The sequence below is a fragment of the Penicillium subrubescens genome, assembly GCF_028828155.1.
Source record: "Penicillium subrubescens strain IBT 31985 chromosome Unknown utg000003l_segment0_segment0, whole genome shotgun sequence".
Lineage (NCBI taxonomy): Eukaryota > Fungi > Ascomycota > Eurotiomycetes > Eurotiales > Aspergillaceae > Penicillium > Penicillium subrubescens.
In genome coordinates this window covers 2,728,433-2,751,739 of record NW_026643153.1, presented here as the reverse complement: position 1 = coordinate 2,751,739, position 23,307 = coordinate 2,728,433, and the positions used below count along the sequence as shown (strand labels likewise).

Genomic DNA, 23,307 nt, shown 5'->3' with positions numbered 1-23,307 from the left:
GGGGTCGACTCGGTACGGAGTACTTTAGTGTTGGAAGGAGTCATTTCTCCCTCAGCCGCGTTTTTCTCTTCTCTTCCACTACTCGACACTCTTTTCACATTTATTTTAGAAAACTTGATCGACAGTAGATCAGCCCGTTGCTAGGATTTCTAGCTCGTTATTGCTATCTCTGCATAGCTGATCTACACAACCGCCAGTCCATCTACTTTGACAATAGGCGATAAGACCTCAGACATGTCCGCCTCGCATCTCTCCGAGGGAACTCCGCTTCTACGAGAATCAACCACCTTCCAAAGCACATCTTATCGCAGTGTGATCAACCACACAAATGATATTGAAACAGGCTCATCGGGTATCGAAGCCGAGAATGAGATTACATTCCCGGTCCTGACTCAAGTCAGTTCGGCACAACCAAGCCTGGACATCGAGCCGAGTTTAGAGCGATATCCCTCCGCAGGGTCGAGGAGAAAAAGCACTGTTGCTGCGCATGAAGCACACTCACTATCCAAGAAAGAATCGGATTATGCCTCCCAATTCATCGGCGTATCACCTTCGCAATTCTGGGTGATTTTCTCGGGCATCTTGCTCGGCTACGTGATCGGGTTCTTCGACTCCACATTAATGGCGTCAAGTTATCCAGTGATCACGTCGTATTTCCATGCTGCGAATTCGGCTTCATGGTTATCGACTGCGTTTTTACTCACGTCCACGGCATTTATGCCCCTTTTCGGGCGCATATCCGATGCTTTGGGGCGGAAGCCGGTATACCTGTTTTCCATTTTCATGTTCTTCGTGACGACAGCATGGTGCGGTCTGGCTCAAAGTATCGGTGGTTTCATTGCCGCCCGGGCTTTCTGTGGTCTGGGTGCTGGTGGAGTCTTCTCGATGGGTCAAGTCATCTCGAGTGATCTCGTGCGCCTCGAGTATCGTGGGGTCTACCAGTCATACATCAACTTGTGTCTAGGTATCGGAAGCTGTACAGGTTTGGCCTTCGGTGGCCTTCTCTGTGATCGAATTGGCTGGCGAGGTGCATTCCTCGTTCAATTGCCTTTCATCTTTGTTTACTTTATCGTCGCTGCTATGACCGTGCCAGCAGAACTTGGGATCAAATTGGTCGGTTCGGAGCGCATGACAGTCGTGCAAGTCATTCGCAATATGGACTTGACTGGATCTTTCTTCTTGGTCTCGGCAGTCACCGCATTAATCATGGGATTGAATCTAGGAGGAAATATCTTCCCATGGACTCACCCTCTGGTGATATGCTCCTTGGTCGCGGCCGTTGTCTTGGCTATCGTGCTCGTGCGATATGAGCGCAATGTGCCTCTCGCAGTCCTTCCAGTTGAGCTACTTACCCAGGAGCCTCGAGCCAGTATCATATTCGGAAACTTCTTTGGCTCTGTCTCCGTGAACACGGTAATGTTCAATGCTCCCTTGTATTTCCAGGCCGTCAAGCTTGCTACTCCCACCGACTCTGGCCTGCGTCTTCTGGCTGCCTCAATTGCCGTGACCGCTTCGAGCGTGGGTACTGGATTCCTGATTACATGGTCCAAACGTTTGAAGCCGACCATCATCATTGGAGGTATCAGTATGGCTATCGGAGGATGTCTCGCCGCTTCGATGGGTATCACCACCCCCGACACTCTCGCCATGATCTGTGTCTCGTTCAACAGTCTCGGTCAAGGCTTCGCCTTCCCAAGCCTGATGGTTTCGATCTTAGCAACTAGTCATCAAGACGAGCAGGCTATCACGACGACCACCTTGGGCTTGGCGCGCAATCTGGGCTCCGTGATGGGCGTGTCGATTAGCAGCTGGATCTTGCAAAATGCCCTACTCTTCGAACTTGAGAACAAAGTTACCGGCCCAGACAAGGCGCAAATCATTGGTCTGGTGCGCAAGTCCATTCGTGCTATTGCTGACTTGGATCCGCTTCATCAACAACAAGGTTAGTCTCACCTATACTTACCCCTTGCCATTATATTCAACCGCTGATGATTGAACAGTCGTCGGAGCATATGCTTTGGCTCTTCGTGTAACATTTCTTTCTGCGGCTGTTTGGGGCACTATCATGTTGGTGTTGCACTCGCGACTTCGACTACCCAGACTAGGAAGTAAAGCTTCTGAAAACTAGAGAGGTACATATTTTAGATGTACCATATATTGTCCAACGCTCTCTGGGTTCATCATGGACATAGTGGAGCTCAGGACTGACATATATAGATTGAATTACATCGCAGTGATTCTAATTGAAATGACAATCTCAATGGCATATCGTAGTTATGATCAGTATTCATCAAGTACGACGGTCCGATAGTCTGATTGGATCACTGGAATCCGCCAGGCGTTTTCTTCTTTTCTTGCCTTCCACCAGCGACCCACATTGTTCCCTCGTAAACTCCGCGTTTTGATCCACCGGCCATCGCTGGACTTCTCTAACGACCACTGCCCCGGACTCTTTCCAATCAAATCGCAAATCCACTGCAACATTGAGGCCATGGGCTGGTAGGCTGTCTTTCTAAAAGCAATTCAAAATCTTACATACTAACCCTGCCAACCACCAGATCCCGACCAATCTTCCTGCCTGCCCCTCGTCGGCCTGTGCGCCCTGCCCGCCGAAAACCGAGCCAATCCTTCCCCCGGTCGCAAATTTTTGGACTTTGCCCTCAGCCTCTTCAGACGCCCTGGGAGTATAGCTCTCAGTATTACTACCTGAAACATCGCACGCGGGATACGAACATGGCCATTCGAGGAAACCTGACAAGGAGATTCTGCGTATACCAAACCCCTCGATCAGCTCGGACGCCGACCGCTCCAATCGGCGCCGGCGACTAGATAAGAAAGACGGTGGACAACCTACTACAAAGAACGAGATGAATCTCACGACGCGGTCCCAAGCGAAGTCGCAATCGCAAGCTCCTCCCAAGGTGAATCCGAAACCGGCGACACCGAAGCAGAAGAGCAATTCACCCCGCCAATCCAGCGCAAACCGCAAGTCCTCAGAGATCGCAGATACCAAGGCCAAACGGGTCCGCACGGGATGTTTGACTTGTCGCGAGAGGCACCTCAAGTGTGACGAGGCCTTGGGACGATGCCTCAATTGTCGAAAGTCAGATCGGATATGCAGGCGAGGTATTCGGCTCAATTTCATTGATATTCAAACCGTCGCACCTCCACATGTCATCGCTCGACCTCGTGGTGCAAAGGTTACATTCCGAGACGACTCGCGATTTATCGCCTCTGAATATGTTGGAGGGTTCGAGAGATACCCCCCGCCACAGCCAGACAGTCCTGTCGAAGAAAGAAGGCAATTACACCATGACGCTTTCAATCTTATGGGGCATGATCAGTTGGCGAGCTTGTTCCAATCAGTTGCTCACTCATTCGACCCTTCTGCCTTTGATCTTTCGCATGCAGCGGCAGTAGACCTTCTTGGTGTACAAGATGGCTGGCACCAGCATGAGCCTCACCTAATGCCAGGTGATGAATTGTTACCGCATGGGACCTCTAACTTTGCTCGAAAGTTGGCGACGAAACAGTATAACCCGTCTCCATTGAGCGACCCAGAGCAAGTCTATATGTTGCAGGTTTTCGTTGATGAGGTAGGATGCTGGATGGACTCATTAGATTCAATGCGATATGTAAGAGCAGAGGTGCCCTTTTTACGAAATTTTGAAATTCAACTGACCAATATGCAGTTCACACAGATCTTGCCATTGCATGCTCTTGACGAGCCGTTGTTACTCAAGGCGTTCGTAGCATGTGGCGCTCGACATCTTTCGCTGGTCAATTCGTCATTTGACCAAGCAAAAGCTGCAAACTACTACGACGATGCAACTCAGGACTTGATGATAGCCATGCATGATCCGAATCGAGATTCTGTTCTATGTACAACAGCTGCCTTGGTTCTCAGTATTTATGAGATTATGGCCCCACAACAAACACCAAGTGCGAACCATATCGCAGGTTCCAGAGCCTTGATCCGTGAATGCGGCTGGACGGCTAAAACACTTGGTCTTGGAGGAGCATCCTTCTGGATCAGCGTGGGTATGGAATTGTTGAGCTCTCTGCACTATAATTGGACGTTGTCCTGGAACCCCGATACTTGGGGAGTGGATATGGACATGCATCAACATCCACATCAGGTACAACTTTTTGGAAAGACTGAAGAGCTTTGGCTTCACCGGATCATCTACATCTGTGCCAAAATTGCGAATTTTCGCATCGCTTCACATTCTCTTCAATCCGTGAACGGTTCTATGAATTATGCCAATGAGCTGAGCGATGTTTTTACGGAGTGGAGCCACTACGATTCATTATGTCAACAGTGGTATGAAAATGCTCCAAGGTCGTTGAAACCTCTTGGTAATGTGCCGCAATGGCAGACCGAGCCGAGGTCTTCGTTCTCGAGGATTTGGTACGTCTTGATCTGTCATTTTCTAACCTGGCCTTTGACAAAGCTAATCGGTCTTCACTCTAGGCTAAATAAGCGAATTGCAATCGTCTCTCAGCTGTTCTACCATACGGCTTGCCTATTGCTGGGCAAAGCTCATCCCTTGCAAGCCGAATTCCATCGCAAAATGCAACAAAGCCACGCCCATGACATCTGTGGCATCGTCGCAAATACAAAAGACAAAGGTGTCATCAATGTATCAATCCGCTGTCTTGCCATTGCCGCCGAGTGTCTTGAAACCGAGGATGCGCAAAAAGAAGCCCTTGTCATATTCGACGGCATTGTGAAAGATACCAGCTGGCACGCTGAGCCGATCCAAGATGAGCTGAAGCAAATCTGGGGCTGGACAGTCTCCCAACCTGAAACAGTGGATCCTGCCCAGATGCACAATCATCAGTTTGGGTTAGATCCAGCATTGCCAATTCCAAAGGGCCCTGAATTCCCACCCGGACTGTCTAATCCACTTTTGGATGTGGGTGATTTCTCCATGGAGAATCATCCGTACCAAGAGCACTATGTGGCTCCTCATCATCATGGGCTGGACCATCACCTATACGGGTCCTACCTCATCTGATCTGCCGGGTTTTGGCAAGACAGAACTTAGGCTTTGGTGCAAAATCCCGTCCTTCATCATTGTGGATTGCTCTTCTTTGTTTTTATATACCCTGTTATGAAATGAATGATAGTATGATCAAACAAACCAAATGAAGCACCGCTTCTATATTTCATGAGCACGCCGGTATAACACGAGGACTGCCAAATCGAGACTGTGCCCTAGTAGCGAGACGTGTTTGTATGGCTGAAAATACGAACGGCCTGGGTTACCCGGCTGATCCTCATGGCAGAGCCGGGACAGGGCAAGGTACCTAACCGCCCGGAGATAAGCAATTAACACCGACTGCACATACTAAGACCGTTATGTCCACAACAAGGATCGCAAGGCTTGACCGGACTCGGGACATTGCATAGTATGATGAAATAGATGATGGAAGGTGATAAATAATCCCTCGTGCAGTTATTGAGAGGGCTATCGAGCTATTTTTCTACTGCGGGTAGAACTTAAGCTATTATACGGTAATTTACATCATTTAAGCATTTCGATATCCAGCAAATCATTTCTCCAAATCCTAGCCTTCTAGAATTCAAAGAGATTTATCATGGCAAGCAAGTATGCGAATGATCAGCCGGAGGGGTTCACGAACAAAATCGAAAGAGTAGCCATTGTTGGGGTACGTCAATCCTCTTTGGAAACCACACATAAGCCACAACTCATACTCAAATGATCCGATGCACAGGCAGGCGGATCAATTGGGAAACATCTTACCGAAGCTTTGGTCAAGACTGGCAGGCACACTGTGACTGCTATCACCCGCCCAAATAGCACCAGCAAACTCCCAGAAGGCGTCAAAGTCATCCATGTTGACTACAGCGGCGACGACGATACTGCGCTGGTTGAAGCGCTACAAGGCCAGCAGGTACTGCTTATCACGATGGCAGTGACTGCTCCAAGAGGCACGATCAATAAGCTTGTCTATGCCGCAGCCAAGGCTGGTGTACCTTATGTTCTGCCCAACTGGTTCGGCCATGACAATACCAACGACGCGCTTTGTGACGATAGTATGCTCAGTCCCAGTCGGGATAGCATCATTGCCGAATTCAAAGCCCATGGTACAATCTCCTATATTTTTCTGGTGTGCAATTTCTGGTATGAATTCAGTCTGGGCGGAGGACCTGATCGATTCGGTTTCGATTTCAAAAACCGTTCCTTCATACAATTCGACGAGAAAGACGTGGTCTTCAATACAACCACATGGCCTCAGTGTGGTCAAGCCATTGCTAGCCTGCTTAGTCTCAATGAGCTTCCAGACGACGGACAAGATAAATCGCCGACACTCTCCCAATTCGCCAATAATTCTGTTTACATCTCAAGCTTCCGATTGAGCCAGCGTGATATGTGGGAAAGTGTCAAGCGTGTTACAGGCACTGTCGATGCTGACTGGACCATCACTCACGAGTCTGCAGCACAACGCTGGAAGGAGAGCCGTGTTGCTGTGGAAAGGGGTGAATTTGGTTCTTTCCCGAGGATGCTGTATAGTCGCATGTTCTTTCCTACTGCTGATGGCGACCTCCAGTCCCGCCATGAGCTTCACAATGATTTGCTTAGGCTGCCAGTTGAGGATTTGGATGAGTACACTGCTATTGCGATTAGAATGGGGGAGAATGATGAAGTTGTGAAAGCTCACTAGAATGGGAGCGGGAGGTATTTGGAGTATTACAACCAGAATAGGGACCATTGAAATCGACGCCGAAAATGAAAACCTCTTCTCATCCCAATGTAACTAATAAACTAAACTAGTGTTCAGCAGGTTAGTGTTGCCGATGGCGGCAAATTGGGCGTTGTGTTGTGGACGGTTAGCACAGCACAGCCGAGACCGAACCCGCCAGCCAGTGGCTCATCAAGAGGCTCTAGGGCCTCCACCACGATCGCCTCTCACCAAACTAGTGCTTCTTTCGATTTTAGACATGAACTGGCCCTGTTTTTGGAGCCTCGCTCGTTGAAATGTGGTAATATGTTTCTTCTTAGCGAGTATCCTGAACGTATGGGGATGAACGTACGGGGATCCCCTACAGACTAAACTAGGGACCACTGGTCCGAGACTAGATGATACTTATTTATGATCAGCCAACCCCCTAACCAGTCGAAGGAGGTGCCCTCGTGCAAACCGTCTGTTTTTGTCACTCGTTTATGACTTGGATTTGGCCATGAGATTACGTCTATTCCCTCTCCTGGCTCTCGGTCTCCAGAGCGTTGGACACGACGACTACAGTTATTCCAGGATTCTCATTGCTTGTGCCGCGGGATATGGCGACAATATCGTCGTTGATCTCATCGATCCGCACCGATGTTGTCTCGCTTGATTCTGTCGTCAAGGCCTATACGGGCGGGAGTATCACCTCGATCCAGGCATCGCTCGACGAGCTCGTTGACTCTGTCACCACCGGAGCAACGATGGTAGCAGAGCAGCCGAGCCTGTTCAACTTGGACGCATTGGGACTGGTCACACCGCTACATACCCTCGGTAGTATCATGGCCACAACCATGAACGATCTCGTCGCCCAGAACTCCTTGATTGCCCGCCGCGGGGACCGCAGCGGTCGATACGATCATCCACGAATTGCAAGCTCTGTTGTCGGCGTGGCAGAGTCTATCGGACTATTTGACCGCCGAGACACCTGCAACCCTGATGAATGACTTCATTACGTTGACGGCGAGTATAAGCACTCCCATTCAGACTGCACTCATTGCTTTTGAAGCTCTTCCTCGTCCAACGACGACGACTACTGTACCAACCGTTATAACGACTCTGAGTATTCCGTCTACACCCATGGCACTCCATCCTCGCAAACTATACCGGCTTCTTCAACCGCTATTGTTTCCTCATCTTCTACTCGCGTACCATCCTCGAACCCGGTCCGTACTATTCAGATGTCCTCGGCAACATCCACGTCTACGCCCGTGATTCCAAGCTCTATACCATCAGTATGCATTCCCATTCATACGTCACGATCTTTAGGATCTACTCCCATCATTAGTACTTCCACTCCGCAATTCACTCCTTCAACTAGCACGCCCGCACACGGCCCCAGCACCGCTACCAGATCCACCCCAGCTTCCTCAAATATCTCCTCGTCTAAGACTGGCCAAGATACCTCGACGGCCACAGTTATCCAAAGTAGCTCGAGTACCTCTACAGGTATAGGATCTACAAAAAGCCCATCCCCGGGTATAACGATCACTACATATACCGCATCTACACCTTGTGAGACGCTTACCGAGACAGAGATTACCGGCACGCCAATAACCCTCCCTGCAGGAGAGACAGGAGAGACACCGACTACCACATCCACACCCTGTGAAACTTTGACTGAAATTGAAATCTCGAGTACTATCATCACTTTTCCGGTTATCGACACAGCAACCGGAGTTTTCGCTTCCACTACCTCCCCATCAATCCCGCCTACCGGTCTTCCTACTGAGATTTCTCTTCCACTGGAGTGTCTCTGAATGGTTATGGAGCTTCCCCTTTAGGACTTTCATTGTACAGCACGCTATTGCGGGAAACCAAGACCCCGGGAGGCAACTCTCAAATCGCTGGTGAGCCTACCAGCTCCATTCCGAGGGGATCCGGTAGCTCTGCTTCCATCAGTACTGAATCAAACGCTCCTATCTATACCGGTGCTGCCGTGGGCCGCCACTTCAACTCGCGTATGATGGCTAGCTTGGCTCTTTGCACGCTCATGGTGGCGCTCAAGCCTCTTTTCTAATAAAATGGCGTGAATGATGGCAGGGGCAGGACGCGGTCATTTTGACGGTTCCGTTTTGTTTAGGGTAATTTGTCGAATTATAAGCGGTTAACTTACGCGCTGCAACAGACTTATTCATCAAGTGCCTACTTTTATCTAGACTGTATATAAGTTGAGCTATATAGAGGAGGCGTCAGGCTCCTTGTCTGACTTTTTACAAATCTGACTTGGCACCTTCTCCTACCTGATTGACAAGCATCTACCCTGACTTGTAGATTACTTAGTAGTTTCACTCCCGTGATCCTACTCCTCTTCGAAAGGCATTATAAGCTGGGCGTTAGATCAACCAGTGTCTCCGGTAAAATGAGAGGGTCGGTGTATCGGCTGAAAGCTAGGGTGCAGTGGTGGTCGATGAGGCGAGAGGAAAAGAAGGGGGCGGTGATATGTGTAAGATAGAGGAGTTCAAGGGAGGAGAAGAAGGAGAAGTAAAAAGTGGTCGGAAGGGGACCGGTCTTTTATGTCAAGGCTATGGAGGAAGAGGTGTTGGGCAACAAGTTTTAGAGTGCTTTGCTCGAAGGATCTTGCTTCAACTCCATCCTACTTGGACTAAACTGTTATTAGTGTAGATACTGTCAAGTACAACCCTGAACTATTAACTTGATTAATTATTGTGCATTTGATTTTCACATGAAATTGAATGGTATTAGATGTCGGTTCTTCGGTCGAAAGGGAAACCAGTACATCTAGAATTTACCTAGGACTTCCATTTTGGTACAACCTCTTCGTATACTTCGACTATGATTCGGTAACATATTCATGGTAGAGTTTAGTCCTTGGGGCTATTAGTATCTCAAGACACTAGATGATCTCATTGGCGACTCGAAGCAAGTGGTGCATCTTGTCCATTTCCAGTCTCCGGATGTCTGACCTGGCTCTTGTTTCAATAATTCCATCCGACATACATCAAAGTAGGGCTTATGGTCTAGGGGTATGATACTCCCTTCGCATGGATGTTTCATCTAAATGTAACTGGGAGTGGTCCGGGGTTCAATTCCCCGTGAGTCCAACTTTTTTGCCCATATTTCGTCCACCATGTCAGATTTGTCCTCTGGGATGAATCTTCTTTTTGATCCTCATTCGTGCCTCCAGGAATTTATTCGAGTAATTTAATATTTACAAATGATCCTTTTAGAATCCTCAGCAAATTACAATAACAAATATGATTGTGAAGGTGCTTCAGTAGCAGTTTGGGTTAGGCGGTGCGGCGTCTCCGCGACTTGGTTGGAGGTGATTCCCGTCTATCATAGCAAACATATCATCCATCATAATCATCTTCACAGGAACCCTCATCGGGTATGGCTAGCACATCTGGTCAGGTCCAGCAGTCCCCGGCTACCCCGGTTTACATTTTACGGGGACACGCTGCTCCAATACACGCACTGCACATCTTCACACAGAACCTGCGACTGGTGTCTGGAGATGCTGACGGCTGGGTAGTCATCTGGGATCTGGTTACCAAACGGCCAGTAACAGCCTGGAAAGCTCATGCCGGCGCTGTGCTTGAAGTCAAAGGCTTTAACACTAGCTCTGGACTGACCGAGGTTTACACGTAAGATCCTGGAACAGTTGACTTAGCGAGGCTAGCAGGCTAACTGGACAGCTAGGCATGGCCGAGACCACAAACTGTGTGTCTGGAAGCTTCGAGCAGAAGATGAGACCTTTCTTGACAAGACTCTCCCGGTTGATATCGCTCAATCGAGTGTGTCCGATACAAGGACACAGCCGTGGTTACTCCATTCCCTGTCGGTGAATGCGCTGAACTTTTGCGCCTTTTCAATGACATTTATCGACATGCCAGCGGCCAACACCTCAGAAAATAATCATCAAGAGCCAAGTGCTAAACGACAGAATGTTCTTTTCGTTGTGCCGAACGCGCTCGACTCGGGAGGAATCGATATTTTCCACCTTCCATCCGAGCGTCGACTCACTACGATCAAATCCGATCCTTCAGTCAAAACGGGCATGCTGATGGCAGTCAGTATTTTCATCTCTCCACTTGGTGATATCTTCGTTGCATCTGCCTTTGAGGATGGCCATGTCATGCTGTTTATGCATAAAGGCCCTCTTAACCCAGCCAGTTTCGAGCTGAGCAATATCAACTCGACTCCGTGGAAATGGAATAAACTCTACGCCAGCCGCCCTCATACTCAACCCGTTCTATCGCTCGATGTGTCTCCATCGCGTGATTACTTTATTTCCTCTTCCGCTGATGCACTGCTCATCAAGCACCCAATTCCTGCTCCTGGCTCTGCGGGTTTTATCTCCGCTGGGAATTACATCGAAGATAAAGCACTGAAAACTGTGAATACGAAACACTCAGGTCAGCAGGGACTTCGGATTCGGAATGATGGCAAGGTCTTTGCGACTGCTGGTTGGGACAGTAGGGTTAGAGTATACTCTGGCAAGACGATGAAGGAGCTAGCTGTGCTTAAGTGGCATAAGGATGGATGCTACACTGTTGCTTTTGGGGAGGTCAATTCTCTGACTTCAGAACCCTCCAATGGGCAAGAGTCTACTACCGAAGAAGAAACACCGCAACGGTCACTCGCGACCGTGCACCAGCAACGATCGCAAAAGATACAACAAACTCACTGGCTCGTGGCAGGTTCCAAGGATGGCAAGATTTCATTATGGGATATCTACTGAAACAAATGCTAATGCTCTTGTACAATAATAATAATGCATCGCCCAGCGAGAAAAGAAAAGAAAAGAAATAGATATAACAATCAAGCCAGATTGAATTCACTGGCGCCACCACCCATATGCTCCTTCATCTTAGCCCGCATCTTACGGGCAGCCTCGCGAGTGGCTTCGTCGGTGTTGGACGCTGCAGAATCGTCGCCAGCCTTCCTCTTGCCCAGCGTAGCACCTCGGCCAGCCTTGAAGTCCTTCTTCGTCTCTTCCTTTCCAGGACGCAGACCGGGAACATTGATCTTTCCGGGTCGGTCGCGCAGGGCGAAACTCTTTGCAAGATGGCCCAGATGGAGCTCTTTGATGTTGAACATGGACCGCTCGGCAGCGATGTGGGTTGCATACGCGCGGACGTGCGATTGAAAGGCACGTCGTCCCATTTCAAGGTATTGTGGATTCTCCAGAGCCCAGCGCTCGACGTCCATCTGCCAATCGGTGGCTTTTTCTTCCCAGTTCTTCGAGCTATGTTCGGAAGTTCCGCCGAAGCCGCGCTTCAAGATCTCAGTCGCATCTGTGCGGGTGAGAGCCTTGCCGCCGTCGCGATAACCACGCTTGAGAATCTCGACGTAGTTCTCTTCGCAGCCAGGTTGGAGGAAGATCAGAGCTCGTCCGTCACGTCCTAGACGGGCGGTACGACCGATGCGATGCGTGTGGTCGTCGGCACTGAAGGCGGGATCGTACTCGATGACCAAGTCAACATTGGGCAGATCCAAACCACGTGCAGCCACGTCAGTACAGACCATGACAGAAGCAGTTTTGCTGTTGGCGAATGAGTTGAGGGTGAATGTTCGAATATGTTGAGGCAGAGAGCCGTGGAGTCGGTGGAGAGTGACAGGGTTCGCTGGGATCGAAAAGGCTGATCCAGGAGCGATGGTGCCGTGTGGTGATAGTTCTGCGCGTTCCTTCTCTTTCTCCTTTTTCACGTCATCACTTTCTTCATTCTCGTCTTCATCGTCACCGTCATCATTCTTCTTATGTCCTCTTTCACCGTGCTTCCTTGAGAGAACCTCGAAGAGGAAATCGACCTCGTCTGCACACGAGACGAAGACGATAGTTTTCATCACAGAGCCCTTGCGAATGAATGTCCGCTTGAGGTATGCAGTCAACGATACTAGACGCAACTTGGCTGCTACGATCGCGTATGACTGCTTCAGCTGAGCGGGCACGCGGAAGAAATCCTCTTCATCCTTGTTCGCATTGCGAGCCTTCTCATCTTCGTCTTCGGGATCCGCCTTGATATGCACTGCATCCTTCAAACTGATCTCTCCCAGCCGCTGCACATTCATTTTCAGTGTCGCAGAGCACAGGATTGTCGTTCTCCTCGTCGGCACACCGGGGACCCGACTCGGTCGTTGTCTCGCATCTAGTTTCGAGACAATACCTTGTAGTTCTTCCTCGAAGCCCATATCCATCAAGCGATCACCTTCATCCAAAACAAGCCACCGAACGCTGCTGACATCCAGGGCTTCAGTGTTGTCCAAGTGATCAACCAACCGACCGGGAGTAGCGACGAGAATATTCAACCCTTTACGCAGACGTGCCTTTTCTGACTTTTTCTTCTCTCCACCGATGACGGTACCAGCAACAAGCCAGGTGGCACAGCGAAGAAGATTTTCCAGCACGACAGAGATCTGCTTGCACAACTCACGAGTAGGAGCGAGCACAATTGCAAATAAACCACTGTCGCGGTGAACACCAGCTTCCTTGGTGGCCTTGGAGAGAGCCATTATCCGTTGTACAAGTGGGAGAAGATAGGCCAAGGTCTTGCCTGATCCGGTCTCGGCTTGAATAAAGGCATCGCTTTCTTCCTTGAGTAGTTGTGAGATCGAGGCCTTCTGAATCGCTGTCGGTGCCTTCAGTTCAAGTTTCGTAAGCAGATGCGCCGCCAGACTCGGTGACAAGCCTAGATTTGTAAAAGTATCGATCCCGTCGATCAGGGGCGCATTGGTCGGTTTTGCGTCTTCGATCGGCTCCTCATTCTTAGGCTCTTCGGCATTTTGCGGTTCAGGATTGCTCGAGAAAAGGGACGATACAAAGTGGCGGGGATCACGCTGTGATTGTTGCTGTTGCGATCGGGGTCTCCGTTCGCGGTCACCTCCATCTTCAAAACCGCCGGACTCAGTCCTTTGTCTTTTCGCCGGCCGTGTGCCAATTGCGACTTTGTTTGGATTCTTCGATTCGTGGGGCTTGTTGCTGCCATCTCCAGGCTTGACTCGGTGTTGAGAGCGCTTTTTCGCTGAGAGACGGTCCCGCCAAGTCCCTCCTTTGAACTTCGCCTCCGGTTTGATCACGGAGTCGCTGATGGCGAAGTTCAGAAGCATGCCATCATCAGCCATGGCGATAGATATTCCCGGCGAGCGGGTGAGATTTCAAGAAAAATGAAAGAGATCTCTCTATTTGGTTGCTTGAGGGACGGAGCTTCTGCAATCGAGACTTTTTTTCCTTCGCCGCCAAGAGACCCGCAGTCAGGAATTTTTTCGGCCCGAGAGCCCTACAGACATGCCCTACATGCCGTTTGGAGTTACAGCAACTGAACTACTTGTTTAGGTGGTCAACTTGTTAGGAATAATCTATTTAGTAGATTTTTGAGTGCTTTTGACGCTAAATGAGAAGCAGATGTATATTTACAAAGACATCACCATGCAATTAATTCCCCCAATCAAGCCAGGGGCTGGAGGATCATGTTGTCAATCAACCGTACCGGGACCTTTCCATCTCCCAAGCCGCAGTCCTCCCCAGCCTTGGTCTCCTCCAGAGGAGCCATCTTAAAGGCTGTGCTCAGGACTGCGCCCTTGTGGATATCGACGACATCCAGCTCCTCCAAACTCTCGGGATCGGCAAGAGAGATATAGTCAATCTCGTACAAAGCCCGCTCCACCGGAGAGAGCGCCTGCTGTTCAGACAGCACTTGTTCAGCAACACCCCGAGCAGCTCCCAGAATATCATCGCGGGAGACTTTGCCTGCCTTGTATGCCTCCGCTGCAGCACTCAGAGCTTTATAAAGGGTGAGGCCCACAGCTCGCCTGCGAGCTCCTAGGTAAACATTCCGAGAACTCAGGGCCAGTCCATCAGCTTCACGCGCAGTTGCAACAATCCGAATCTCAGTATCTATGAGGAAATCCTTGACCATTCGTTTGATGATCACAGTTTGTTGCACGTCCTTCTGGCCGAAGTAGACACGATCGGGTGAAGTCGCATTGAATAGCTTCATGCAAACCGTCGCAACGCCTCGGAAGAAGACCGGGCGAGAAACGCCTTCAAGCTTTCTCGCAAGCGGGGTGATGGTGACGAATGAGCCGTGTCCGTCGATTTCAGACGAAGGTGGCAATGTAGGGTACATGACTTTCGAGGTCGGGGCGAAGATGGCGGTAATTCGTCCCGTGCCGGCACCCAAGCTACCTAGCTCCTCATTGAGCTTCTCCAGATTTTCGACATCACTGTCCCAGGTACGAGGGTAGCTCGACAGATCTTCATTGACACCAAATTGAGTCGGATTGACGTAAATGCTGACGAAGACGTCAGTGTTCTCTCGGGCGGCCTCTCGAATCAACGACAGGTGGCCTTCATGTAGGGCGCCCATTGTGGGCACAAAGCCCACGGTGCGATCATTTCGAATTAGTTGCCGACGCAATTGGCGAAGTTCGGGAACGTCACGGAAGACTTGAAACGAGGAGGGTTGACGAGCCGACCGAGTGGCTGCCGCCGAGGCATCAGCAAACAGCGAGGAGGCCGCAGCTAGGGAATGAAGAAGACGAGGTGAGCTTGGAGTAAGCCTAGATGATGCACTGGGAACATACTGGAGAAGGACTTTACGCCGTTCACCAAGCGGGACATGGTGATGATCCAAATGGGGTCGATGCTTGGTACTACTATCTGAGCACTAACTCGATGTCCGCGGCAAAGCGGAGATGCACGACTTCCCCGTCGCTGCCACGTGACTTATGCCTCGGCTGTTAGTCTGGTGGACGGCGGCCGATAGTGGCCAGTGAACTACCATCTTACAGTACGGAGTACCCCATACAACCTAAGCCTGTAGGACCACTTAGACTAAGAGACCCAACCAATCCGGTAGGAGTAGGATCATTAAGGTGGTCAATGCCACGGTTAGCGTGTTAATCATGCACCTAATATCCCAATGAGGCGAGTCAGTCTTCCTTCGAATACCCCTGAATCTCAATTCTTTTCCCCTTTCTCCCTCTCTTCTAACTGGGCCATTACATCCATAGATAAGACAACAGTACAATAGGCTTCTTCTCCCGTTCAGTGTAATCAGCGAAAATTAGAGTTCTGCGTGTGTGGTATTGCCCGTTGGTAGCTTAATATTTCAGGTTGTCAAGATCGTTATGTGGCTGAACGCCACTTGCCAGAAAGTGGCCCCTATCGGCCACTGTGGTCTGGGGTAAAACCCCCGTGATCTTGTTAAGTAACATTCGGAGACGATCGTCCGTTTTGTTGGGTGTCCGGGACTTTGGAGCTATGGCCCTGTCCCGCATTTCATGTTCTCTCCTCTTCTCGGTGGATCTTTCCATTCTTTCTCCAATCTATCTCTCTCAATGAGCCCTCCTCACTCTCTATGACCAAACGACGACCTTGACCACCGAAAGGACGTCACCCCACTCCCCTTACACCCAGCATGGCGCCCCCCAAATCGGCCATCGGCGACGAACATTCGGCTCCGGACCTGGAAATCGTCGGCAAACAGGTGACCATCCATCCATCTGGCTTCACGGGCGGGCCAGATGACACGATTACCGAAAGAAACCTGGTGCGCCATATGGCGCGATTTCGCGCAAACCCCTTTGACTTCCTCCGCGAAGTGAGCCTGTACATGTCGGGTACCGGCTGGCGCGCATATGACGATGTGATCGGACAACCCATATTTTACCCAGGCTTTGGTGAGAGGATGAAGTCCTTTATACTAGCTAGTCCAATGCTGCAGGACAAGGTGAGGGAGTTGGCCAGTATTCGGCTTTCCGTGGAGGAGAAGGAAGGACTGGTTGCGATTAAAGAGGGCGCGAACATGGACGAGAAGCGAGCGCGACGTCGAAATGAGCTCGAAAGCGGTCTTCGTGAGGTGGTGGACACCATGATGGATAATATGATCTGCAAGATGGAAAGCAAGACGTTCATTCGTGGCGCATACTACATGTGCACCCAGCTCTTGACTCGGGCCTATCACCAGGGTATTCATGTGTCCAGTGAGGAGGTTCTGCGCCTGCGCTCGGTAGCGGAGACTGCTGCGAAGAACAAGCAGTCCATTGTATTCCTACCATGTCACAAGTCCCATGTGGACTATGTCTCTCTGCAGCTTATTTGTTACCGTCTGGGAATCGGCCTCCCAGTTGTTGTCGCAGGCGACAACCTCAATATTCCACTGTTGGGCCCATTCTTGCAACACGCAGGTTAGTACAGATGTAGATCTGCGCAGTGCTATCACACCGTTGCGCAACGTTATACTGACCTTGGGTAGGTGCTATGTGGATTAGACGCAGCTTCGGAAATGACCCCCTCTATCATACCGTCGTGCAGGCCTACATCGACACTCTCCTTCAACAAGGATTCAATTTCGAATGCTTTATTGAAGGTGGCCGATCCCGGACAGGAAAGCTTCTTTCTCCTAAATTTGGTATCTTGAACTTCATCGTTGAGAGCGTGCTGTCTGGCCGTGTCAAGGACACAATCATTTGTCCCGTCAGTACGCAGTACGACAAGGTTATTGAGACTGAGTATGAAAATCATCGCAAAATATCCATTTGGCCTCATGCTGACTTTCGCACAGATCCTACATCAGTGAACTTCTAGGCCAGCCTAAACAGAAAGAAAATCTGGCAGATCTTCTATCCTCCTCATCCGTTCTGTCCTTGAAACTCGGCCGAGTCGATGTTCGCTTCCACGAACCGTGGAGTCTGCGAGAATTCCTGTGCCAACAGCTGTCCCGGCTCAACCTTTCAGGTATTGGCAGTGATCTGAAGCTTGCTCACACCGAACGGGGTCGCATTCTCAGAACTCTCGGTTATCGTGTTTTATCCGAAATCAATGATGTCGCAGTAATGATGCCACCCGCGCTTGTCGGAACTGTGCTTTTGACGCTTCGTGGTCGTGGTGTCGGCAAGGGCGAATTGGTGAGACGATTGGATTGGCTCTGTGATCGTGTCCGTGCTAAAGGTGGTCGTGTTGCCCACTTTTACCGGTCACCAACAGAAGTGGTGGTCGACCGTGCCCTTGATGTACTAGGGCCGAAGCTTGTTGGTGTGATATCAGGATTGGTAGAACCTACCTACTACGCCGTCGATCGTTTCCAACTATCTTTCTATCGCAACATGCTGATTCATCTTTTCATTACTGAGGCTTTGGTCTCTGTTGCGATGTATACGAAGATCAAGCAAGGCGGCGGACCCACTAACCAGCGAATTACCTTTGAGGCTTTGAAGGCACAGGTCTCCTTCCTTTCGCAGGTAAGTCTACCCAACAGCTGTAAAAATTTTGGAACCTTTTGACTAATGAGCTCCAGCTCTTCCGTGGTGAATTCATCTTCCCTCCTGAGGGCTTGATCACCAATCTGGAAAAGACATTGCGAAGCCTGGAGGCAGATGACGTGATTAGCATCACCCGTGACAGCTCTGGCGTTCCGCAATATGTAGAGCTGAGCGATGCTGAGCGAACATGTGGCCGGGAAAACTACGACTTCTATTGCTTCTTGATCTGGCCCTTCATTGAAGCCTCATGGCTTGGTGCCGTGTCTCTCTTAGGGCTTTCGCCTCCTCTGGATGGTCCTCGGGACACCTGGATAGACAACAAGAAGGCCCAAGACAGCGCCCAGCTGGTAAGTTACCTGAAATTTAGTTGTGGGGAAAAGACTTCCGTCGCACGAAACGCTAACATTTTCTTCAGCTTGGCAAAACTCTCTATCACCAGGGAGATCTTTCATATTTTGAAGCCGTCAACAAAGAAACCCTCAAGAACTCTTATCAGCGCTTTGAGGAAGAGGGAATTATTCTCGTGGCTAAGAGCAAGGAGTATCGGGCTGGGCCATCGCTGAGACTCGCCCCGGAGTGGGTTCCAGAGAGAGATCCCAATACTGGCAAAGTGCTCCCCCGTGGGCGTCTATGGGACTTTACCGAGCAAATTGCTCAATCCCGGCGTGAAGGCAAAAACCGACGTGATGGTGCGACAGTCTCTTCGCGCGTTCTGACCATGTCAGATGTCGTTGGACAACAGCTATTCTTGAATGCCGCGGCCCCAGCTCCTGCCGATGTATCATCTCGGCAGATGCGTCGTAAGGCAATCGGTACAGAGTCGAAACTCTAGTTTTTTGCCTTGCACATCAACCTGCGCACATCCTTACTTCCCCTGCGCTTTTTATTTCACCTACGGCGTAAACGACTGCGAAAACGCCCCTCTATCCATAATACTATACCCACCCTCCGCTGCTCTGTCGTTCGTCTTACTTTAACTACTTGTACATACATGAATACAACTCCGAGGAACAGCGTCTTTTCTACCAATTGGCTGCATCCGATATGTATTTATTAGCTAAATCACAGCATAACTACTTATCATCATGGAAATGACTAGCAGCCCTGCCCAATAGTCACAGACTCAGATCTCACGCCATCAATAACGCCACCCACAGCCTCAACCACAACCTGATCCTTTTGTGACAGGCCATCCACGAGGATTGTAGTCTCAAACCCGTTCCGTACAGCAGTGTGCTTTACCTGAGAACCAGAAAGCACCTTCCACGACTGCACATCAGTGGCTCCATTCCAGCTCACATACACAGCAGTCTTCCTACTCTTACTAGACGGACAAGCAACCACACTAGGCTTAGTGGACGGCCGACCAACCCAGGGATACCGGTATACGCGGTAGGTCTGCATGGTATTGTCATATCCGAACCGGGCACGCATCACGATTCGACCATTCTCGTCATACTCCTCAATCTTGGGTGTAGCACCGTGATCTTGAAGTGTGTGTCCGTTTCCGAGGACCTGGTAGCTACCCTGAGACTGGGCATATACTGGCTCGTCGGCATCCCACACCCGGCTCTTGACCGTTACCTTCTTGGATCCTTGCAGTTCGACATCGAGTACAAGGCCAGTGGTGAGAGATGTGGCTCCGGTGAAATCGGTGTTGTCATTGTTATGCATACTCAATGTAACACGTTCGGGGGTTTGCGATTCGAATCGAACATCGTGCTGGTAGCAGAAGCTAGCACCGATTCCAAGATGGAAGTCCCCGCCAGTTCGGCCCTGATAATATGTTAGTTCATGAAACTAACTGTCCGCATTGCGGTATAACCGATCGCAACTTACATGGAGGTGCCAGTTCAGGGTACCGTTGGGCGCAATGAAGAACACGCTGCACATATACCGCGAGGACACCAGATAATCATCCCCATACTTATAGACAGCATTGAGATGAGGGTATCCATAAGGATCCGTCTTGTTCACACCAGAACCCCCAAGTGGAGCATAAACATCACTCAGCGGAACCTCATCGAGATTTTCAAGCGCACTCCAGCGGAACACGATCTCGTTGGTCTTAATATCAATCTCATAGACAAGACCATCTTGAATCCAACCATCTTTCGGTCCACCAACTGAGCTCAAATTAGCCTGCGTAACATTGACCGCAGTCACCAGGATAGTGCCGTTGTCGGTGAACTGGCTCTCATGGATATCAATACAAGAATCGAATTCCATTGGCTCCAAGCCTGTGACAAAGTTCTGTTCCTTGCAGTTCAGAGTGACCCGGTGGATTTCGTCGTACGAACTGTTCAAGATGCTGATATGGCCCCAGCCGAACCCTTTACCGGCATATCCAGTCCAAAGAGCAATAACGGGTTCACCATCCAGCATCTGTGGCTGGAGAGCTGAGTAGTTTGCACTGGATCCTTGCCATACCAATTGACCATCATCAGAGTAGATTGTTGGGTAGCCGTTACCCCGGATGACATCCTTGGGTGTGAGGAAGAGATATCCTGGCTCGGTCTGGCCCATCTTTGTGACGTTCATAAAGGGTGTCTGGATCGACGAGCTCTTGTAGGATTGAAGGGGCCATAAGCTCGCAGTGGAGGATTGAGCTGCAGATACACTGAGACAGCTCGCAAAGAGGGCAAGTGCCTGAGAAAGACAACTTGTAAGAGATCGGCTCATTTTGATGGAGGGACTGACGCTGGTCTTCTTTTGTTCTGGGTTTCTTCATTTTACACTAGCTGAGGCCAACTTGAGTCAATTTATATTCCCATTTTTTTTGCATGCCAGAGCATTTTGGATCCATTGACCCCCATTCCCCGCATTATGTTTCCCGTATGGGGAGAGAGTATTCTATCGGCAGTCGATGGTTTTTCGAAGACCCGAGCTTTCTAGATGGATACTTTGGTATAAGTGCCTTTAATGCGGAAAGTAGCCGAAATGGTTCCCCACACTGGAGAAATATTGGTGAAAAGAGACTGTAGCTGGGGCCAGCGAACTTCGAAACTCGAGGTTTCTACCCCAACATATCATAGCTCAGAATGTTCCACTCGCACACAAGCAAGTAAGTACATTTCAAATAGTTTGATACTTTGATATATTAAGCTATATTTTTGAGATAGGGAATGTTCGATATAGCCTGCTAGCATAATGGTATCTGTGAAAACCATAATCCATGATTCGAGCATTGACCACAAGGTTTCCGGCTTGGCTTAGATCATGCTTGCACAGGTGAGTCTACTACTGTGGAGCAGACAAAACGGACATCCAAACGTTCAGCACATATGAATACCGTATTTGGATAGCCCAAAAAAGTGAAGCTATATATGAAAGGATGAAGTCGGCAGTTGCAAGCACTGAAGCGACCTCGGATCTTGCCGACACGATGGGACGAGATCCTCCTTGGCGACCATTCTCTTCATTGAACTACCATAGAGGCCATTTGGTAATATTTTGCTGGGCATGGATAATCCTGATACGAAGGTCCTGTGTGCGGAACAAACCTTGGACAGCTCTTGGAATTGAGATGAAATGTCCTCTGAGTCTCTTAATGATATAGAAACTTTCAAGTAAAACTTTCTTTTCGGAAGCCTCGTCGGAAGGACATCCAGGGTCTCAATAGTGGAGATGAAGGCTGGTGGGGTATGTGCCCTGGATCATTCTCCACGATATGGAGTATTGCTCGATGACGATACATTGATCTGGGGACCGAGGTTGGGTTTAGGAATCAGAAGGGTATTGCCGAGTCCATATATACACGGCAGTTGTCTGACGAGAAGAGTAAGCCTGGAGTTCATCATAGATATTGGATATTACTTTCATCGTTCTTACTGACTGTAATGGTGTCGGATGTCGCTGTGGAGTGGAACTGGTGCAGGGCTGTAATGGCGTCCCACGTCCCATATTCTGTATGGCTGTGGCGGAAGCTTGGGTCCATGGGGTACACATCAAGGCTGCGCTAACAAGCAAGAAAACCAGGGCAGACAGCTCCTCTCATAGGATCATGCGTAGTCAAATCGTTGGGGCCTGCTAGCTCCAACTATCTGGGGCTATCTGGGGTACTCGGCAATCCTGTCGGCAATTCATGGTCGGGGTAACGAAGGAAGAAACTCCCGAGAGAATGCGTAAAAATGGATTGAAAACTTGAATGACAGTTCTCTGTAACTTTCAGGACAACCATCAAGATTTGTGGATATACCGTAGTAAATGGGTTCTAGTTACCGTGATTATTCTACGAAGGGTCCTAATTCCCCAGACAGCTGTTGAACTAGCAGAGATGATCTCCCACATCCCGCAAGCCCCAATGGGCCTTCCATTGAGAATCCCGGAAAGAGATCCGGGGTCATTTCGTTGCTTTCGGCAATTGATCAAATCTGACCCCTCACCACGCGAGGACGGAGCGATCATGCCCTCAATACCTCCGTTTTAGTGTAGACTTGAGTGCGGAAACCCGCCGACATTGTGAGTGTTGATTTCAAGTCGAGGTTGCTTCCATGCTAGCTCAGAGCTTGCTAATTCTTAGGTAATATTCAAAACGAGAATAAGTATGTTTTTGAAGTTTTTCTTCGCGGAGTTTTCCTATTCTGTCCTGTTGTGTACCACAATATACATCTGGTAGCGAAGTAATATTTCCATGACAACACCGTACTAATTATGTGGTCAAGACTATAATCAAGATCACAAATCCTCAATTCAAAGTTGATATAGGTAAATAATAGTGTACAGGATCAGAAATGCCAGATCGGCATGGCAGCTTCGAAGAGGCCCATCATTGAGCTGGATTGAAATGGACGATCATATATTCGGGGGCTAAGTTTGAGGCCTCCACAACCCCCCTAGGATCTCAGAAAAAATAGACTATATGTCTTGGAGAAATAACTCATCATCAAAGCTTCAATAGTCTTCCGGCCTCCAGTTGGCAATGTGTAAAGCGTGCTGTTTTCGAGGCTAGCTTTATACGCGCTCTCAGTATATTCATCTTCAAGGAACCAGGTTGATTTCAACATTTCTCCTATTTATCTAGCACGTGTACGCGCAAACCATCACAGATACATCTCAATCCCTCCGCCAAGATCTCAAGACATCCAAATACGAGCTCCTCCAGAAGCATGTTTCCCACCAAGTCCATCGCCAAGAAATCCACCTCTGATAAGACAACCATCGATAAGAGGACCCTAAACCCCAGATGGCTGTCGGATCCGGGGTTGTCACAATGGGGAAATATGGTTGGACGGCCTTATCTGACCAGCCCTATCTGATCGCATCCTTATCAACACTCCCTTCTCCTTTATCGTGTAGCCCAACGCTCATCATGAAAAGTTTGACACA

The 23,307-nt window shown here is 49.5% G+C and overlaps 9 protein-coding genes across 9 annotated transcripts; 6 read left to right on the top strand and 3 right to left on the bottom strand.

Annotated features, from left to right (window-relative positions):
* Window positions 1-234: 234 nt before the first annotated feature.
* On the top strand, window positions 235-2,128 carry N7473_005029 (putative MFS multidrug transporter; the record flags this gene model as incomplete). Its single annotated transcript, XM_057150969.1, has 2 exons — window positions 235-1,942; window positions 2,001-2,128. The coding sequence occupies 2 exons, from the start codon at window positions 235-237 to the stop codon at window positions 2,126-2,128; spliced, it is 1,836 nt and encodes a 611-aa protein (XP_057011079.1).
* A 739-nt stretch (window positions 2,129-2,867) lies between these two features.
* Window positions 2,868-5,021, top strand: N7473_005028 (Zn(II)2Cys6 transcription factor; the record flags this gene model as incomplete). The annotated part of the gene is made up of 3 exons (XM_057150968.1): window positions 2,868-3,635; window positions 3,693-4,411; window positions 4,475-5,021. The coding sequence occupies 3 exons, from the start codon at window positions 2,868-2,870 to the stop codon at window positions 5,019-5,021; spliced, it is 2,034 nt and encodes a 677-aa protein (XP_057011078.1).
* A 583-nt stretch (window positions 5,022-5,604) lies between these two features.
* Window positions 5,605-6,693, top strand: N7473_005027 (aromatic alcohol reductase; the record flags this gene model as incomplete). Its single annotated transcript, XM_057150967.1, has 2 exons — window positions 5,605-5,676; window positions 5,743-6,693. The coding sequence occupies 2 exons, from the start codon at window positions 5,605-5,607 to the stop codon at window positions 6,691-6,693; spliced, it is 1,023 nt and encodes a 340-aa protein (XP_057011077.1).
* A 617-nt stretch (window positions 6,694-7,310) lies between these two features.
* N7473_005026 (cell wall mannoprotein 1 family protein) lies at window positions 7,311-7,700 on the top strand (the record flags this gene model as incomplete). Its single annotated transcript, XM_057150966.1, has 1 exon — window positions 7,311-7,700. One exon carries the CDS (start codon window positions 7,311-7,313, stop codon window positions 7,698-7,700), a length of 390 nt encoding a protein of 129 aa, XP_057011076.1.
* Window positions 7,701-10,107: 2,407 nt separating this feature from the next.
* N7473_005025 (WD40 repeat domain-containing protein) lies at window positions 10,108-11,458 on the top strand (the record flags this gene model as incomplete). The annotated part of the gene is made up of 2 exons (XM_057150965.1): window positions 10,108-10,361; window positions 10,417-11,458. 2 exons carry the CDS (start codon window positions 10,108-10,110, stop codon window positions 11,456-11,458), a joined length of 1,296 nt encoding a protein of 431 aa, XP_057011075.1.
* Window positions 11,459-11,538: 80 nt separating this feature from the next.
* Window positions 11,539-13,839, bottom strand: dbp7 (putative ATP-dependent RNA helicase; the record flags this gene model as incomplete). The annotated part of the gene is made up of 1 exon (XM_057150964.1): window positions 11,539-13,839. One exon carries the CDS (start codon window positions 13,837-13,839, stop codon window positions 11,539-11,541), a length of 2,301 nt encoding a protein of 766 aa, XP_057011074.1.
* A 226-nt stretch (window positions 13,840-14,065) lies between these two features.
* On the bottom strand, window positions 14,066-15,373 carry N7473_005023 (pantoate--beta-alanine ligase PAN6). The gene is made up of 2 exons (XM_057150963.1): window positions 15,301-15,373; window positions 14,066-15,238 (listed from the first exon to the last, which is right to left on the bottom strand). The coding sequence occupies exons 1-2, from the start codon at window positions 15,335-15,337 to the stop codon at window positions 14,163-14,165; spliced, it is 1,113 nt and encodes a 370-aa protein (XP_057011073.1). The 5' UTR covers window positions 15,338-15,373; the 3' UTR covers window positions 14,066-14,162.
* A 539-nt stretch (window positions 15,374-15,912) lies between these two features.
* N7473_005022 (lysophospholipid acyltransferase family protein) lies at window positions 15,913-19,015 on the top strand. Its single transcript, XM_057150962.1, has 5 exons — window positions 15,913-16,905; window positions 16,974-17,229; window positions 17,283-17,958; window positions 18,015-18,326; window positions 18,395-19,015. Exons 1-5 carry the CDS (start codon window positions 16,137-16,139, stop codon window positions 18,809-18,811), a joined length of 2,430 nt encoding a protein of 809 aa, XP_057011072.1. The 5' UTR covers window positions 15,913-16,136; the 3' UTR covers window positions 18,812-19,015.
* A 59-nt stretch (window positions 19,016-19,074) lies between these two features.
* On the bottom strand, window positions 19,075-20,661 carry N7473_005021 (arylsulfotransferase family protein; the record flags this gene model as incomplete). Its single annotated transcript, XM_057150961.1, has 2 exons — window positions 19,075-19,755; window positions 19,819-20,661. 2 exons carry the CDS (start codon window positions 20,659-20,661, stop codon window positions 19,075-19,077), a joined length of 1,524 nt encoding a protein of 507 aa, XP_057011071.1.
* Window positions 20,662-23,307: the final 2,646 nt, after the last annotated feature.